Below are 20,250 nucleotides of genomic sequence, written 5' to 3' on the forward strand. Positions count from 1 at the left end.
ATGCTTCTTCTAGTTCTGTTTACACGTTCAACACTAAACATTGCACATCAGCACAGATTAAACATTTTGGATATGGGCCATAGTAACGTGTGTGGTGTATCGTGAAGCGCTAAGGCCGTGTTCGCGGACCGCCTGTGTCGTGTGGAGGTGGGTCGTGGGTGGGATTTCAGCTCACGTTATTGTCGACGCGAGAGCAACAGTCGGGGAAAACTCGGGAGGTGCTGCTGGTGCAGGGTTTGTGGAGCTGTCATGGAGCCACGGAAGAAAAGTGACCGTCGTCCCCAGTCGCTGTTTCTCAGCTGCTTGGCTTTCGCCCTGTGTGTTCACTTGAGGACGGTTTCAGCTGGAGGTGAGAGGGTGAAATCTCAGTAAACGCCACTGCTGTTGAAAGACGCTGCTTCCTTCCGAATATTCAAACCGACTAGGCCTGGTTTTTTTTTTTTAAAAGGGTGTTAAACTTTGTTGCGTGCTGTGGGGGTTTCAGTCGATAGGACGCGTTAGAACACATTGTCGCAGGGAGGTACGTAAATATACTGTTCGCTCTCCAACTTTCCTGACTGTTGACATTGTTGTTTTCCTTAAATGTGACCCCGCACGTATTCAGGACGCAGAATGTTGTCTATGTCGTGTTGCGAAACTCGTTGGAGCTACACTAAACTAATCTGAACCATTCGTTTAAAAGTATATCTTCAAAGACGAAGTCAATATAAAACATATACGACGATAACAGTTTTTTATAGTTATGGCACTGTTTTCTGCACACAAGGACTGAAAAGGGGAACAATAGTCACAAATTGAAACTGACGACTCAGAAGTTGTCAGCTTCCTATAAATATGCTTGTGGAAAAATGTTAGGGTGTATTTCTATCTCTTTAATTCAAGTAATTGAAAAGGAAAGATACAACCCATAACTATTGTGAGTTTTGTATTTATTCTTCTGGTTAACATTGAATAATTGACAGAAGCAGGTGTAGAGTTTTAACTTAAAAGGTTATGTAAGCTATGAAAGCACTGTTACAGGCCTGATTTGTAGAGCTCATATTGCATATGTTCATGGACCTCCAAACAACGTCCAATTTTCTTTTCAGTGTTCTATCTAAGGGCTTTTGATATATTTTGGCAAAATAGTATCATTTAAAGAAAATGCAGTGATGTTGCAGCTTTTGGATTTTATTTAATTCTGATTTTTGTGGCTGTTGCCTTGACCAAGTCTATAATTTTATAGATTCTGATCTCAAAAGGACTTCTTGGATAAATAAAAATATAATAATAATATTGGAAAAGGCATGAAAGTGACTCATCCGTACTAGATGTCTTCCACAAAAAAATTATTTTTAGTCTGAATCTACAATCAGGACACTTTTAAGGAAACTAGTGTTGTATAGGGTGTCCTTTCCTCTGCGTCTTCCTTTTTACATACAGGAACCAGGTCAAGGGCTGAAAAGTTGCAAAACAGTTGTGAGATCTCCTGATGTCCTGCATTTCTGCATTCCTGGTATTATGTTTGCATATTTTTCTCAGTCATCAGATCAACTCTTGCAGCAGTTTCAAGGTTATTCAAGCACTAAAATGTCAAATGTCTGCAGCCTGTTTGAAGCTTTAACAGTGCTGGAGTGATGTGTAGATATATTTCCAAACACTTGTGCCATTTATTTATTTTGCGCATGGCTGCTTGTTGCCTGACATTTTGACATTTTCTTTCATGTATTTCAATAAAACTTTAGCACATATTTCAGACCAGAGAAACGTGGATTATTTAAGGACCTTCTCTTAGATTTGTTGTGTAAAAAGCAGTGTTGGTTTCACATAGTTGCATGCATAACTGGCACACCTCCAAACTTTCAGTGCTGAATCCTGTGGATTGCTCCATTGTATTGTTTAAGGTACTAAACATCAACTTCATCTTGATAATTCTCCTGAACTCTTGCCTCTGGTTTGTGAAAATTGCCCTAAATAAATAACTGGACAACTAAAGTTCTTTTTTCTCCCTTTGTCCCCAAAGTCCACACAGTCCACACAGCAGCACAGAAACATGTCTAACCATTTCTGATAGCCAGTTTATAATTTGTCATTGAACGTGACTTACAGGAAGTTATCTAACATACCAGTGAAAAATACGGTATTTATTCAGTGACTTCTAGGGCTTACAGTTTGTATGACATGTTTATACTTAAACACACCTACATGCTATTTCCTGTAAGAATGGAGCTGTGTGATGTGGAAAACCTTTCTCCTTCTGTTGTCCAAAGTAAATTAATGTACATGTCTGTTTACTTTTGTTTCAGAGTCCAGCTTTGCAATATTAAGCTGCACTGCCATGTTCTGTACATGGCCGTACAGAACATGACAGAGTATTTTATTTGCTGGTGACCTTTTAGAAAAGTTATGCAAAAGTTTGTTGGGGGTTTTTTGACATAGTTTTGCTGTCACATATTTTAGTAATTAACAAGTTGAGCTCTGTTGCGCCTGAGAAGCAAATCCTGGGATTTTTCCAGTTTTCTGTTCATTGCCAGTCTGACTTGATGGTGAACTTGCAGTAATGTCCACCCATGAGAAGATTGGCAGCTGTCTAGAAGGTTTTACACTTCTACCTACAACCTTTCGCAGACTGATGGGCAGCCACAGTTGCTTTTTTTAAGTTTACTGCAGATGTCTTTTCTCTTGATCATTGCGTCAGCATCCACCTACATGCATTAGACCAGTGAACCACCAAAATTTCCGCCTCTGTAGAGGTGCCCGCCCCTGGTGACAACTATTTCATCAAGTGCATTGGCAGCTCACTGAATTAACTACTGTCTCTTCCAAAAGTAGTTATTCCCCTTGAACCTTTTCACATTTTGTCACATTGGAGCTTCAAACTTGGATGTAATTTAATCAAACTTTATGTGATAGACTTAAGCTACATGATATGAGAACACATAGTTGCTGAATGTTGCAGTGATTACACTGATTGATTAACCTACATCTACCCGACTCTTTTTAAGGCAAAAATATGATGGGCATAACACTTGAATTATGATATCCTACTAAATATTGCATTCAAACATTAATATTGCAGTGACTATTGCAATTAGAAATATTTCGCAACTGTATGATTAGTGAGCAGAGAGTAGTGCATAGAAAGTATTTGAGCATCAATCTGTGAGAGTTGCCACATATGTGCATTTGGTTGTAGATTCTGAATTTGAATAGGCTATTCTAAAAATAATTATACTTTGATCTAACCATTTCTTTGTAGCTCTGGCTGTGTGTTTTTGGTCTTTGTTCTGAATCTTCACTCTTGTGTCAAATGTGTTTTGTTCTTGTTTTTTGCAGCCACTAAGGGATGTTATTCCATCATTCTCCTGTATTTACAGTGCAACGCTAAATTACACAACGCAAGGGCTTTTTTTTTTTAATCTATTTGAACAAACATGGAAATACAAAATAATTTATAGCTTTTATGTAGTCAATAAAAACCTTTACTGGCATTACAGCAATCAGCCTCTTCTTGTAATTTCAAGACAAAATTGTAAGTCAATCCAAAGTTTTAATATTACTTTCCAGTCAGATGAAATGTGTTGGCAAAATTAAAATGTCAATTTAAACCTAGATCTGTGAGTTATGTGAAACATCTATGGCTTAACTGTAGCTCCCTAAATCTGCTCATATCACTTTTCTGTCCTTACTGAAGAAAAAAAAACATGATGCTGCCATTACCATGTTTCACCATGAGGGTGACTTTGTTATTGCTTTCCCAGTTTGTTTGAACTCTTAAGAGTTTGTATTCAAGTGGAAAACCCATTTCAAATTTAATCAACTAAACAATAGGTTTTTTTCTTTTTCTTTTTTGTTTTGTTTTTCAGAATGCCCAGCTGACGGACGCACTTGGGTTCCCTTTGGAGATAGATGTTACCATTTTGTCCATGGAGAAGAAGACAAAATTAAAAGCTACACATTTGAAGCAGCACTTTCTCACTGCATAGGATTTGGTACTTCTGATGATATCAATTATTTCACTGCTCATCATCAAGAAAATGGGATACATCCTATTAATGTCTGTGATTATGATGCCATAATTGTGCTTTTTTTGTAGGCCTTTTGACAATCCACAGTGCCGAAGAAAATGATTTTGTCATGAGATATAGTCCTGAAGTGTGGAAAGGTGGCGATGTCAACATTTGGCTGGGAATTGAGTATGACATAGACGGTACGGGTCATGTAAAAAGACGCTGGTTGGTGTGGGGGTTTTTATGTTATTCAAAAGTATCCAAGCCCAGACTTGTTTAGAGTTTGTCTTTGGTGTTGGACAATATTTGATCCAACAGAACTGCTTAGTTTAAAAAAATACCCGGAAATCCTTGTTGTTTTTGCTTTTAAGATATTCCAAAGACACACAGCAGGTGACGCATAACAACCAGGCCTACTGAAATGCATTTTCTCCCATTTCCAAATGAAACTTTTAGAAAATAAAAAACTCCCAGAAATGACAGAAACAACAAGTGCTGACTGTTGTATCTTTTCAGATGATGTCATGAAGTGGTCAAACAACAGGTCTGTAACCTTCACCAACTGGGAGTACAGCCCTTATCCTGCTGACATCCCACGGGGGGATATCTGTGTGGCTCTGCACAGCATCTCAGGAAGGTGGGAAAACGTGAGCTGCCAGGATGATGTGGAGAACGGAGTGGTCTGTGAAACAGCTCAGAGTGAGTCGATTTTCTGTGCAACTAAAAGTTAAAAATATTTTACATCTGTGAATATTTCTGCCTTTGTCATGTAGATGTTTTTATAGTTAATAAACAGAATTTGTTCCCCATTTTGTCACATTAGAACCACAAAGTGGATTTTTCTATAATTGTGAAGGGAAAGAAATTATAACAGATTTTCACATTTTCTATTATATCAGGAAAACTTGTTAATGGTTGTGTTGGTAAAAGTTACAATGACAAGGTCATCTGGTTTTTGTCTTTTTTTGCAAACTTAGGCCACATTCACGCAGCAGGCAAATGCAACCCATATCTGACTTTTTGATTGCAGTCTGAGCACAGTTCTGATCTTTTCTCCCCCTAAAAACTCTGATTTGTGCCTAAATCAGACACATATCCAATTCTTTTCAAAGCATGTACAGTCACAAAGGTCATGTTGCATCTTATCCAACTTCCTCTGTGTATATGGCTCGCTTTCGGGTCGTGAACTGTTCACACTACAGTCTAATTGCAGTCTCATTAAATTAGTAGCATAAACAACCATGCAAAAAAAAAATCTGATGTCTGCAAAACATTGAATTGAGCATCAACACCTGAGCCTTAGACTCCACACAGGGACTAGTGTGTATATCCAGAAAAAGAAAAATGTTATTTTTCTTCTAATGCTGTTTCATTGAAAATATCACATCTTGCTATATCTACTGTTTTGTCAATAAAAATTAGTTGCAATTGCTTATTTTTCCTGAACATCAATCATAAGCTATTTTCTGCTACATTAAACAAGCATCACCAAATGTTCGAATCTTGATTGCTTGGAGCTTACATAGCTCACCAACATTTGTTTTAGGGCAAGCAGTTATTATACAGTTAAACTTCAGACCTACCAAGACATGGTAGGCCACAGTAGTTGACAAGCTGGGCAAGGGTGCCATTTACTAGAAACCTCCATCTCCTCCAGACATATCTGTAGGAGCTGGAGAGTTCCACTGCTCAGGTGAGAGAACTTTATAGTGTATTGGTTTCAGTTTGCAACAAGCCATGTAGGTCACATAAGCAAATATGTGGAAGCCGTTGAGACCAAACTTGAACTTTTTTGGTGTACAACCAAACACCATATCACAAACATTTTACTGCAATTTCTTTCTTTACTGTTTCAATTTCTTTTTGCAAAAAACTTTTGAAATCATATTGTATTTATTTATTTACAATTTGTATTTTTTAGAAAAAAATTGTGCTACCTTGTAATGGACTATCACCTAAAGTCCAAATGAAGTAAATAAAGCTTAACTGATTGCACATACTTTTATAAACTACTGTAATATTATATGCACTCAGTGTGTGAGCTTTGAAGCTATAGTATTTGTTTCATTGTCTCACCTCACTTTCTTTCTTTTTTTTTTGTGCTGTTTCAGAAGCGGAGCAGCCCAGACCCAGTAAGTAAACCTTTGAGCTTTCTGTTGTTGTTTCTCTGTGTATTCCTCTGTGATCTTTGTCTTCTAAGCTGAGACCTTCCCTGCATTGTTTCTTCTCCTACTCAGAATCCAGTGCGATGGTCTCAGCTCTGGTCATTCTCAGCGTGGTGGCCGTCGTGGGAGTCTCTGCTGTGATTTGGTTTCTGCACCAGAAGCACAGCTTCGGTTCAACTATGATCACAGCATTCGAGTACCACCCTCCGTTCCGAGTCCTGGATTCGGACCAGTCTTGCCTGGTGGAGGCTGAGGAAACTGACACTGTTCCTTGAGAGAACGTTCTCCCTTTTATCCAGAATTACTGGCTGTGTGCTTTATGCAACGACATGTCCACTCTAAAATCAGGTTAAGTAATTTGGATTAACATGTCACTGACCTGGACCCAGAACAATGTGTTCTCATTGGAAGAATACTGGTGCCAAGCTACTAACCACCTCGCTCAGTCATACAGAATTTTCTGCTTTTTTAATGATCAGCACTAATTTCTGTTATATTTTTTTAAACTGTTAGTGTTAACCACAGATCTTCGAATCAGATGTCTCTAAACAACAAAATGCTTAGCTATTTTTGGGATTACAATTTCTCTGTCAGTTATAAACTTACTTTTATATCTCCCCAGAATTAGCATTTCTACAAAAGGAACAAAATTTTTGAACTTTTCATGTCTGTTTATTGCTGTTAATCGATTTTTAGAGGGCTTTGCACATTAGTACATTCCAAATATCTACAACACAAAACTAAAGGAAGTCAACAAGGGTCATTTTTGCCACCAAAACAGATATATAGATATATTAATATCATATAAAAGAGCAGTTGCTGTAGGTAAACTGCCTTTATTTCCTCCCTCACAGTCACTGGCTCTGCTGCGTCAAAGCATCCAGGCTACCTGTTGCACATTTGAATACTGTTTTGTTGTTTTTTTTAGAATGAGTCAAATCTTGTCCAATTCTTTTGAAAACTTACAGATATGCTGGTTTACATAGTTCAAAATCTGTTAACATGTTTTGAACATATTAAGTTTAAAATAAATCAGTGTAGTTTTCTTTCAGCCAGTGTGCTAAGTCACTCAACTTTGTCACAAGCTCTAAATGACGGATATAACTACCAAAATCATAAGAAGAACCCAGCTGAACCATGAGCTGATGTCTGGTTATTTTATGCATGCATACGAGGTGAATGTTACTGCAACCAAAAAGCAAATTTTTCTAATAGTCCTGTATCAGAATCGTCAGAGCTGCTTCCATGCATTGTGTTAATTATATACAAATACATTTGATCTTTAAATGATTATTTTTTTCTATCAGTTGCCTGTTTTTATTTGTCTGGTTTAAAAGCTAAGCCATTTTGAGTTAAAAAAAAAAAAAATCTGACATGTTCAGTGGTTATGAATCTAATTAATTCAAGCATATTCTGTATTTTTTTATTTACAGTATCGGGAGATATAACGGTGGATGAGAGCCTTTTATTACTATGCTTGCTTTTTGATCATGGCTGGTGTTTGAGCTTCACACAAGCATTTCTCATTTCCTTCATAAAGCGAGGGAACCTTTCATACTTTAAATCTGTTGTGGAGTTTCATGGAAATTATTTACATCTACAGTATTTGTGTGCCATTTTTTGTTAGTTGTTATGGCATGCTTTTGTGTGTGTGTGTGTGTGTGTGTTTTCGCTCTTTTTTTTGTTTAGAAGCGAGTCATGTTTTTTCTAACGTGAAATGCAATCTTAGAATTGGAAATTGGAAATATATGACCTGTGAATGAATAAAGACAATCACTATTTGCCTGTACAATGTCTGGATTTCAATTCTGTCAAGTTTGTCATTCATTATTCAGGATTTTTCTTTTTTTACATTTCATAAGATTGAATTCTGCTTTGCACAGTCTCTAAAGCAGGGCCCCAGACCTCTTCTTGAGAGATACAATCATGCAACTTTCAGATGCATCCCTGCTCCACATTAATGATGATATGACAGGACATATTTATTCCCAAACACCTGATTGGAATGTAGATTGTGAAATTATTATGGCGACTTTGTGACTCAAATATGTCACTAAGTTTCAGTTCCACAGCAGTGAACTTACCGATTTGTTCACCACTCTCCTCACTCACCCAGTCTGCTGCTATCGATAAACATCACTGGCATTGTATGTGCAACTTGTCAAATCAATTGCTCTCACCTTTATAGTGATAATGTAATTGTTTTTTGTTTACTTTTCTACTGTTGACTGACTTCTAAACAGTCCTAACTAGTTGGATGGATAAATAATGTGAAATGAATAAATAAGGACACTGAACTTTAAACACAACCTATCTGATCTAAATTTGGGTCATCTGGAACAATACACTCTCTCTTGAAGGCCAGTGCATCTGTTTTTGTCTCTGTCTGAATTGAGATGAAACAGAACTAACAGAAGTGTGTTTGAAGTGCTTTGTTATCATTGCTTTTTAGAAATATCTAATTTTAGCTTTCCATGAGGTCTCTCATCTGCTCATCTGAAAAAATGTCTCCCTAAATCTAGGCCACAGCCTTTTTCTGTGTTTTTCTCAACATGTGGTGAATGACTGAAGTGAATCAATAATTCTGTTATTGTTTATTCATTGTGTTGCCAGGTAATCTCAATGTTTGACCACCAGATGGGACACAAACACATTTATGTTGACTCTGCTTCTTGAAGAAGGGAATTGCATCACTGTAATTGTGATTCTAAAACGGATTTACTTATTTACTCATGTCTAAAGGTGAAATATACATGATGTAGATAAATGATCATCACAGCTGACAAAAAGTTTAAGAAAGTGTGTCTCATCTTGGATATAATTTGATCTTAATGTGTGGTGAAGATCTGTTTGGAGTCCAGAGTGGGCATATATTCTAAGCAAATAAGAAATGAATCATATTTCAATAAACATTACATGTCTCAGTAAGTTTGATGCAGATAATACTGCTCCAAAGATCAACCTTACCATAGATATCTCCTGTCTCTCGAAACTCACAGAAGTGATCTTTTGTTGCATACCCTCCTGTTGAAGGAGGAGTTTTTGTCATGATTGTGTTGACCATAACATAATACATTTTTAATTAAATGTTTTTGTTGTTGTTCATCAACAAAATAGAAAGAAAAAACCTGAGTCTGTTTTCCTAATTTACTTATATATATATACTCCTTCATCACTGTTGCATTTTCTCACTATAACTGGGACATCCGTATTTTATTGCCACACAGGGGACTGTTGTCTCATCACAAAAGCCAGGATGGCCTATTTTCCCTCAGATATTAGCAAATGAATTTCCTTTTGCACATCTGCTTGGAGAAGAAGGTGGGGACACTGTCACTGACACTAATTAATATGGACATGGGCATGCATGTCAAAGATAACTAGAATTTAATTGTACATTTGAAGGAACCTGCACATTTGTGCTGCATTAATATGTATCATAATTTAACATACTTACTATTAGTACCACTACACACAAATATGCTACATAGAATTTGATCTGAAACAGCTTTGACCTTTTTAAACTATTGATTCCTAACAATTAATGGTCGAGGGATGTTTTAGTCTGAGTGAAATCATGGCTGTTTCCTCTCTGTGTGCATGTTTTCAGCAATGCATGATGAACTCAGTGCAGATTGTAGTTTCTGTGAATGCAAACACTGTGACAACACATAAGAGAGGACAATAAATTAAACACAGGATATTTCAAAAGCATCCTTAAATCTACAAACGATTATCAAATTTACTTTTTTTTTTTTTTAGCAATGGCTACAATAAAGAAAGGTACAGTACAATACTAATGAAGAAACTGTATTTTGTATCATTTTGCCATGAATCCTACAAGAAAAAACAGTAAGCAATAAATTCCAGAAGACTCTTACTTCATAAACTTAAATTTTCACTTGCTGTAAATGAAATACATCACAAAATTACTCTGTTATTTCTTAAATGCTTTATGTGAGCAAATGTTTAGAGAACCCCGAATGGTTGCCATGGTGATTCAAGGATTTTTAAAAAAAATCCCTTATCATGCAGCAGAACGTCCGCATTCTGTTTTTCCATTGTACTTTCTGGGGGGTGAGTGTTAAGATAGAGGAATTAATCAAAATAACTTTTTGATATGTTAATGATGAGAGAGTAACACAATAACATAATATGAAGCTCAAAAAAGTTGATTTTACATAACTCCTCTTTTAAATGGAGTGTACCTGTGCTAAATTCAGTTGATTGGACTTGATTTGGCATGGCACACACCTGTCTCTATACGGTCGCAATCTGACAGTGCAAGTCAAAGTGCAAAAACCAAGCATGGAATAAAAGGAATTGCCTGTAAAGCTCTGAGACAAAATTGTCTTGAGGCACAGATCTCGGAAAGAATACAAAAAAAACAAAAACATTTCTGCTGATTTTAAGGTTCCAATGAACTTATTAGTGGACTCCTTCAATGGTTAATCGAAGAAGTTTGGAATCACCACTCAACCTAGAGCTAGCTGGCCTTTCACCCTTAAAGTGAAGGACCTTAAATTAGGGAGGTGAATAAAAACCCAGTGGTCACTTTATCAGAGCTCTATCATTTCTCTATGAAGAGACAAACTTCCAGGAGTCAGAAGAAAGCCACTCAGCAAAAGGCTCATGGCAGCCCGTCTGGAGGTTTACCAAAAGGTAAGCGGAAGGACTATACAAGATACAATGATTGATTTATTTGGTGTGAATTCTAGAAGTTGTGTTTGGAGGAAACCAGGGACAACTCATCACCAGGCCAACACCATCCCTACAGTGAAGCATGGTGGTGGTGGCATCAAGATCTGTGGATGTTTTTTCAGCAGCAGGAACTGGCAGCCCAGTCAGGAAAGAGATGAATGCAGCAATGAATGAAGAAATGTACAAAAACCTGATCCAGGGTGTTCTTGTCAGAGTGGAGTGAGGAGAAGAACAGCAGAACAACGACCCAAAGCACATGGCTAAGATAGCAAAGGAGTGGCTTCAGAACCACTCTGTTTAATATAGCTACCCTTTTCTGATGTAGGTCTTAATATAATATTAAAACATGGAAATGATCATTCAATTTTATCAACAACAATTTAGTCAATCCACAACATCCCATCGATCTAAATAACCTATCGGCAATTATTTCACCGTTAATAACAGCCATAGAGGAACCTCTCGTTTTCCATTGTATGGCAAGCAGTTTATGATATAATACTGAGATAATATTTTCAAAGCAATTTCAATTTTAAGGTTCTTTCAATAGTTACAAATATATGTCGGGTCATCTGAAGGATTTCTCCTCACCCACAACCAATATTTCAGATATTTCAAAGATAATTATTTTGATTGGGCAAAATACATTATACAAATTATACAAATAAATTCATTATTCCAAGTTTCCAGGTCATTTTCCACTCAGGACAATAGAAAACTGCCTCACAAAACTGGACAACTCACTGCTGAGCCCTAATATTTGAAAACAGATTATTCTATTAATATTTAACAACATCAGAAAATAGTAAGAAATTCAAATACTACTCAGACAGAGATGTCTTGTATTTATAGCACACAACACAAAGTGAATCTATATCTAAACACGGACAAAAATCTGCCTTTTGGTCTTAAACTTAAAGCAGGGGTCAACAACCCTTGAAAAGCAAAGAGCCATTTTTGCTATGATCATCACAGATCATAGCATTTTTGCTATGATCATCACAGATCATAGCAAAAATTATCTATAATGATCATAGATCATCATAGATCATCACAGCTGACATAAAGTTTAAAAAAGTTTATGTCAGCCGTGATGACATAAAGTGTCATCACACTTAACCCTTAAAGTTAAGTGTTATACTTAAAGTAACCAAAAAATGTTACTTTTTTCATATTTGGCAAAAAGTGTCCTTTTTACCAAATACATTTCTACTTGCTTTAGTAATGTCTTAGATTTTTTGGGACTCTTTGCTTTTAAATAAAAACAAAATATGTTGAAGTAGTGATTTATGTCAAAACAGTGCTCAGTTTGAAATGCATTTTTGGCCAAGTTATTAAGCCACAAATACCTACATGTAAAGCCGCATGCTGAAGAGCTCTCTGCACTGCGATTCAATTAAAAGCTACAACTGCATGCCATAAAAAGGCGACCGATTGCTCGTGTAGCCACAGATCTGGGATCAGAAGTTCGCACTGTAAAAAAAATAAAACAACCTTTTCTGACGTCACTTCGCTTCATTCGCTCAGATCCGAGTCTTTTCAATCTGCGGTAACAGAACAACACTCTTCAATCGGACTCAGTTAATAACCAGCACCCGTTTTATCAGCGAATCCTCCAAAAAAAGCTTCAAAACTGGAAAGTAAGTGTGCGTTTTTCCCTATTTAAGAAATGCGGGGATATTTTTTTTTTGGTGTGTTGCCCTAATTTGGGCTCCAGTGTTCTTATTATCTCTGTATTGTGACAAGCGTATAGCCTGTCGCCAAGGCGAGCAGCTAACGCTCTCTGAACTCATTAGACCAAAAGCATCCTCCTCTGCAGTTACCTCATTTTTGTATCGCATCTAAAGTTTAACATGACAATTTTAAAATGAAAAAGTTGTAATTACTACTATAAAGCCTTGTGTTGCGCCAAACTTTGTTCAGAATACAGCTGTTGTCATGTGGAAATGGGTACTTGGATACAAAATTCTTACCCCATGTAACTGCTGGCTTTAGTCATTATTTAAACACACCGGTGTGAGCTGATCCAAACAGCAGTTACTTTCAACTGACAGAAGACATTTTTAAATTTAAGTCTGACTCAGTTACAACAGTACTGTCAGAATAAATGGTATAAAATTAAAGGGAACTGTTGTGAGGAGACTGTGGAAGGATATTCAACATGTTGTGATTCTACCAACTCCTGAGGAACTATATGAAAACATTTTAATGTGAACAAAGTAAAGGTAAAGGTAATTTAATTATGTAGCACATTTTCAGCAACAAGGAAATACAAAGTGCTTTACAGGAATTAAAAGGAAATACAAACAAAATAAACCAAAGGAAAGAGCAAAAGAAGAAGAAGCTAATAATGTTGTTCTATAGTAAGTAAACTAGATACTCCTATTCAGGGTTGGTAGATAAGTATAAGTAAATATCCTCTGGTCTAATTAATTTTCTGGTTTGGAAGAACACTAGTCTAAAAATAGTTGCTAAGGTGGGTTTTTCTGGGTTCCAAGTTCTAATCCCTGTTCTGGGTTGCTAAATAAGTGTAAGTAAGTAAGTATCCTCTGGACTTCTGGGTTCTTAGAAAGTATAATCTCTAGATACTCCTATTCAGGGTTGGTAGATAAGTATAAGTAAGTATCCTGTGGTCTATTTCCTTTAGTAGAAAGTTCTCTCTAAAATACTTTCCCAATGCTCTGCTACTTAGCAAATGTTCCCTTCATACCATAAACATATTTTTACAGTAACAATTGCCAACAAACACATACACACATGCAGTGCATATTCATTCATATACTCCTTACTTGTTGTTTTATGTAAGTGATATCATTGCTTCATTGATATGAGGCCTCTAGCACACTTTGCATTTGTGTAATTTTTATCCTATTATCCTTAGACACTAGATTTTTTTTCTGTCACTTTTGGTCACAGTTACCAATGTGATTATATAAATTTATCTAACAACCACATGTGTTACTGCCTTTAGATAGTATTTTCATGTTTTGTTTTGTTTTTAATATAAATGATTTAATAAATTATTTATCAAAGGTGTAAAACTTGGTGTTTAGTTGGAATCACCTCAAGTATATCTTCACATTATCTCTGAGTTCACAGAAAGTTTGCACTACCTCATGTAACTACCGTCTTATTTTTCATTATTTTGTTTAGGTTATTTAACTGCGTGCAAATGAATGCCTTGAAAATCCTCTTAACTTGTTGTAGATCCAAACTGTGTTCATACATTTGCTTGTAAGGTTGAACCATAATGATATAAATACATGTTTACCTGTTTTTAAGGGTTAAAGCACATTAATATACAAATCTGCCTGAAAATAATCCTGTAAATAGAATCTGCATAGCTTATTCTGCATGATCTCAGATATCACTTAGGCTGCTTTGTCTGTCATCTTTTATTTGCTGCACATCAGAGCTGATGTGTCTCTGGAGATTTAGTTGAGGGGTAGTAATAAGCGCATGTGTGTGTATCTACGGCATCAGCACATTTGCAGCCTCAGTGAAATGGCAGCCGGCATTAGTTGCTTTAAAGTTCATCTTCTAAATGACTTCAGTAGCCAGGGCTGCTGGGTAAATCAGATCACATCCTTGATGTGCTATGCATGCGTCTAGTAGCTGGCAGTAAATCAACACACAGGTAGAAGGTCACTGCATTTGCCTCATATTTATTCAGCACACACGTCCTTGTCCACAGCAGATGCAGTGTTGTCATTCTCTCCTTTATATGAGGCTTGTGAAACAAAAGGAAATTGATATTAAAGTTTTGCTTTAAGCTCTGTAGATCTTTCCTTTATTCTAGCAACTCTTGAAGATTGCTTGATTCTGTGTGGCAGTACTGCATATAGATTAAGTAAAACATGTTTTATGTGGATATGTACTGGGCTTAAATTAAAATTAGTCTGTTTAAATTGAATATGTACATTATTGAACATTTGTCCTTGTTTTTCTTAGTGTCTCGAGTTAAAATCGAGTTACATATTTTTTTTCAGCTATTGCATCCTCTTGTTGAACAGGAGAACATAATATTTTCATATCCAACAATTTTTGGGGGTCTTTATAGAAGGCTCAAGGAATAAAGTGGGTTTGCTAATAATTGTGTTTCACTCATTTTCACCCTGTCACTTCTGTTCTTATCCTCTCTGCAAGTTTGCACTCATTAATCAAAGATGCTGCTCTCCTGCTGAGCTGCAGGTTCATCAATCTGGCAACCTGCTTTCTGTAAGGAACAGGACAAAAAGCTCTCAACACACAGGCATAAATAAATCTATAGTCTTTATATGCAAGCCCTGAAGGTTAGTGCTGCATAATTTGATGTCCTCCTCTTTGTCTGCTGTGATTGATGTTTTTAAACCTGTTAGGGTTGACTGGAGTTGTGCTTTGTAGGTCAGTGTTGACACTTTATGATTGGGTGAGCTGGAGGGGAGCAGCACACAGGAAGTGGATTATTAGGAATATGTCAGGGAGATTACACTTTTTCACTGTTTTAATTTATCTCCGCCTGGAGATGCATGTTGCGGGCTTTGTTTAAACCACTGATGCATTTGAGATGGAGTTCTACCTGCTGTGCTAATGGGGCTGATGTTTAAAATGTGGGTGGCTTTTTGATGGCATTAACCCAAGCTTTTTAAAAAAAAAAGATTTTAGACCAATTGATGATGACTAAACTGAGTGCATATAATTCTTTTTCAGATGGCTGCTCCAGTGTTGACTTTTACCTTTGGTTTGTGTAAGCTGTTCTACTCTCTCATATTTTGCAAGTACTCTCAGCGCTTCATTTTTTTTGGTTATGTTACAGCCTTATTCCAAGTTTAAATTAATCTATTTCTTCACATTTTTACATGCCCTATTATGACAATGAGGAAAAATGTTTGCAATTTTGACAATTTAATAATAACAGAAAACTAAGAAATCACATTAGCATAATTAAAGCAGAAGAATCAGTTTGTTGTAAATAAATTGTGTTTCTAGGCAGTGATTACCTTGCCACTGACTTTTAAATTTCTGGAAAATTCAAAATATTTACAACACAATGACGCTGTCGGGACTTATTTCGATACAGTTTTATTTATATAGCACCAATTCACAACAAATGGTAATTTTATTGTCCCAAAAGGGAAAGAAGTTTGCAACATGTCCACGTATCAAACAATACATAGATTACACACAGAGAAATGTTGTCTCAAGGCACTTTCCATAAATTGTTTCACTTCAATCATGCATACATGATTCCAATTGATCCTAGTTATCAAACAATACAGTAAGCTCAATTAATTAGTCAAAGCAATTTAAAGTTTTGTATCTGATGAAACCTATCAGTTTTCATAGTCATTGACTTGGAGCATTCACACCTCCTGGTCGTGAATGTAGGAACAGCAGACATTGCTTCCATTGTCATTCACTTTAAAGCAATCCCTCATGCTAAACATGCATGCAGCAAGAGTGGAGAGAAAAAAACTCCCCTTATTTTTCAGGAATAAATCTTCATAACTGACTGGGGGTTTGAGAAGTCAGATCAGAATCCAGAATTCTTCACTTTCGATTTAGTTTCCTTTCCATGATGTGTCACAAGAAACCAGTGTGCTTGCAATTTTACCTTAAAATACATCCACAGGTCTTTCTATATTTAACTCAAATGTTATAAACTGACATATCAAAAGTTATCAAAGCCATGACATCATCATCTGGGCGTTCCCATATTGTTTTAAAAAGTAGTTATTAAGCCTGGATGACATGGCTGAAAAAGGTATCGCAATATAAGAGTTTCATGTCAGTCGATTAAAAATAGATTTTTTTTTGTTGTTTTAAATATTAAGTACTGCTAAATACATTTTTTAAGTATTTATTTTTAAGCAGTTATGTGGCACAGTGGCAAAACCTGAAACAGCTGATGTGCAAGTTACTTAACAGGTTGTTGCTAGGTAACCACAGAGCGAGTGAGTTAGTTGATGCCATCAACTTTTCTTAGCTGGCTGTTAGAGGTTGAGCAGCTAAGCCTTTCCTCTGCCTACATCTCCCAGAATACTGTGCAGTTCTGGAAGGGAGTTCAGTGAAATTATTGAATATTCTATTTGACACATTTTTTTTGTTGTCATATATATTGTTATCAATTCATTTACCAGCCCTAGTAATCTCAGTGTATGTAAATTTCTCATGTTTTTTCTGTTAACATTAATAGATGTAATTGTGATAATGCAGTCTTCACTAATAGTCCACATTACATTTCTGTGTGACAAAATTTCCATGAAGCTGTCCCAGATAGCTACAGTGCTCTTTTAGTAAGTGTGTTTGTGTGCTTATGTTTTCAGGTCGTCAGCGGCGATGCCATAAAACTCAAGTATTGTCTTATACATTAAGTGTTTGAATACATTGGGAGCTCACAATCCCTTTCTACCATTTTGTTCTCTCAAGTGCTTCTTATCATTTAGTGTCAGGAAAAAACTTATCTGCTTTGTTAAATTGGAGAATGTAACAGCTGAATAGAAATGCTTCACTGTGCTGAACATCTAATTTTAAACTCTAATTTCTGTATAGGATTAAAATTTCCAATTAGGTTAAGACTCAAAAAGTCCTCCTTTATGAAATTAGTTTGTGCTGCATTACACTTTGCTCTCATTTTTGTGCATTTAATTAATTCACATCTTTCTTTGAATTAGTGTTAAACCTTCAGAGCATATTAAGTCTCCTGAGGATGGGAAGGAAAACTTTTCTGACCACAGGGTATTTGAAGATAAATTACTGTGAGCCAACAGGAGTAATTTATGAGGTTGGAGCCATTGTTTGGCTTTGTTTTAAAATTTAATTTGGGTGACTTCCCTTCATTTTTATACAAATGTATCTTAGATGCTATTAAAAATGTAATTGCTGCCTCAAGACACAATGAGTGGGTGTAACAGATCCACAGTGTATAAGTAGCAGCATACCTACTCCATCAGATTTTTTTTAATTTTTTATTACAGCACTTGGAGATAAATTACAAGTTATTTTCTGCCTTTTTAAAAGCAGTTAATCATCCACGGCTGTTCACTATGGCTTTTATGACCAAATATTTTATAGGAATGAATAAGAAGACAATTGAAAATCATCTATCTGAAGCTTGAAATGTTGCTACCTCTTCTCCCGAACACCAAGATTTCTGAACCACAAAATATGTGCAACACATTAAGACATCTTGGACTGTCATGATATTGATTATCTGTTCACTGCGACTAACCTAAGATAGAGGAAATAACATGGCTCTTTATGTCACAGACCCTGCTAAGATGCAGGTGATCTGCAGTGCTGCAGATGGGATTAATCAAAATGTCAAAGGCAAAATGGTTGTCTCCACAGGAATCCCATCATTCTCTAAAGCCAACATTTTCCCTTTCATCTGAATGTAGTAGAAGCTGTGCAACGGTTTTAGACAGAAGTTTTATATTACCTTCTGCTTTTCTACATTAGGAATGAATTAAGAATGAATTTTGCTTTTGAAGTTGGTGCCCTTTCAGTCTATATTGATGCTATACTGACTTCTCTGAGAACAGGGAGACTGTTGTCCGAGCAGCTTTCTGTTTGTGATTGATCCGATCCTTGGCGGTTTCTTGTGTTGTTCCTGAATATTATAACCAATTTACTCTCAGCTGAAGATGATATTGTGAATCAGATGGGTAGAATTTAGACAAAACTGGGTGTTTCAACTGTACCAAAATCCCAAATGCATACCAAAACTGGATTTAGAATGGAAAAAGGAGACTAACATTAAGCTTCTGTAATGGCCTTCCCTTTGCCCTTATTGAAAATATGAGGATAAAAGCTGATTTGTGCTAGGGATAGTAAATTTAAAAGAATTTGAAGTTGAGGTATTTTTATGATTTCTATGACTGAGTATCTGCTACAGAGTTGACTCGTTTTCTGAAATAGTATCAAAGTGAAACTCTTCTTTGAGCTTGCTGATGAATAATTAAAAAAAACATTAAATATAATTCTACAAACAAACTGAACTCAAAGATTTTCTTTCTGACACTTGAATATCGTTAGTGCTTGTAAAAATATTACTGTTCTTGGTGATAAGAAATGCAGCGTAGCTGAAAGAGTGTTTCTGCCACCCTGCACAGAGGATCTGTTTTGTCAGCACTCGTACAGACTTGGAGGTTGTGTCAAGGTGAATGCTGAGTTGTAAAATCATAGGAAATCATTGAGATTCTGGTTCGGCTGATGGAGTCTTTGTCAGGGAAGAAAAATGGCAACTTGAGAGCATCGACAATATCCAGCTACCACCGCTCTACCACAGCAGCTATGACCTTCTGAACTGCAACACCTGATAGTAAAGTTTACATACAACTTTTAACAGCCATTGAATTAAATTTTTAGAGTAAGAGGATCTCTGTAAGTGTTAAATATTTGTTGCTCAATTATATAACAATATTTATAGAGTTCTGCAGGTTGTGACATTTCATTTTTTTTCTGTATATAAACTATAAACATGATCAAAGTAGATAAATGAGGTAAGAAAAAGTAAGATACCTGTCTTTCCATGAAACTAGGAATAAAAATATTTTATGTTTTTTCTAAGAAATTAGAACAAGAAGAATTACATTTTTTTTCTTCCTATTTTTTGTAAATAATTTTGTTCCTTTTTAAAATACAATTTAATGCTAATAATAGTTATTTAAGTCTTTTCTGTTTTGTTCGTGGTAGGAATCTACAACAAACGCTATGAGAATTGACAACCTTTAAGCTCTTTGTGAAAATTCACAAGACTATGAAATTGCTTTAATTATCCCATTTTTTCTTTTACTTATGTTGTGTTCTTCCATTTTAAGGAATAGCATCTTTTGCGAATGCATCCTTAGTGTGAAGCAACCAAATGACTTAGTATCACTCAAAGCTTCAGTGAATAAAAAATATGTCAGACCCAGGGAAAAACAATCTAATTTACAGAAGAAATGTCAGGAGAATTTATGTATCGCTTGGCATTACTATGGCAAATGGTTTATTTATATCAATTATAATATATCGGACGAATAATTTGTTTGGATGAAAATGTTCATAAAAATTCTAATTGTTTATGCAAATGGTAATAATTTAGGAATGGCTTCTCTCACCAACACAGTTAATTCAAATACAGAAGCAAACAGAAATAGGCTCTCATTGTTCTTCAATATAAATAAATTAATGTAAAATACGGAAGGAAAAATGAGGCAAAAAAGAGCAAACAATGCAAAAGCCAAATGACATTGAGACACCAGTTTAATATGTATGTGTTTCAGCTTGATGGTCGATTTCATTAGCCAATCTCATTGTTATGCACTGACTGCCTTCCTGCAGTAAAATGAATATTGCATCTCTGCAGACTGAATAATCAGCAGGAAATATTTGTATTTGAGTGACATGTGTGGGAAGAAGTATCTTCCCTG

The 20,250-nt window shown here is 35.9% G+C and overlaps 2 protein-coding genes across 2 annotated transcripts in view; both read left to right on the forward strand.

Moving 5' to 3' along the window:
• The first annotated feature begins 162 nt into the window (after window positions 1–162).
• Window positions 163–7,943, forward strand: cd302 (CD302 molecule). Its single transcript, XM_032568022.1, has 6 exons — window positions 163–349; window positions 3,846–3,971; window positions 4,076–4,189; window positions 4,506–4,688; window positions 6,101–6,121; window positions 6,227–7,943. The coding sequence occupies exons 1-6, from the start codon at window positions 250–252 to the stop codon at window positions 6,427–6,429; spliced, it is 747 nt and encodes a 248-aa protein (XP_032423913.1). The 5' UTR covers window positions 163–249; the 3' UTR covers window positions 6,430–7,943.
• Window positions 7,944–12,372: 4,429 nt separating this feature from the next.
• The window catches only part of LOC116722488 (bromodomain adjacent to zinc finger domain protein 2B-like), a 34,434-nt gene continuing 26,556 nt past the window's right edge, over window positions 12,373–20,250 (forward strand). The window contains exon 1 of the mRNA XM_032566630.1: window positions 12,373–12,495. The gene's annotated coding sequence lies outside the window, so the exon portion shown is untranslated. The remainder of the gene's footprint in view (window positions 12,496–20,250) is intronic.

Source organism: Xiphophorus hellerii, chromosome 7, assembly GCF_003331165.1.
Source record: "Xiphophorus hellerii strain 12219 chromosome 7, Xiphophorus_hellerii-4.1, whole genome shotgun sequence".
Lineage (NCBI taxonomy): Eukaryota > Metazoa > Chordata > Actinopteri > Cyprinodontiformes > Poeciliidae > Xiphophorus > Xiphophorus hellerii.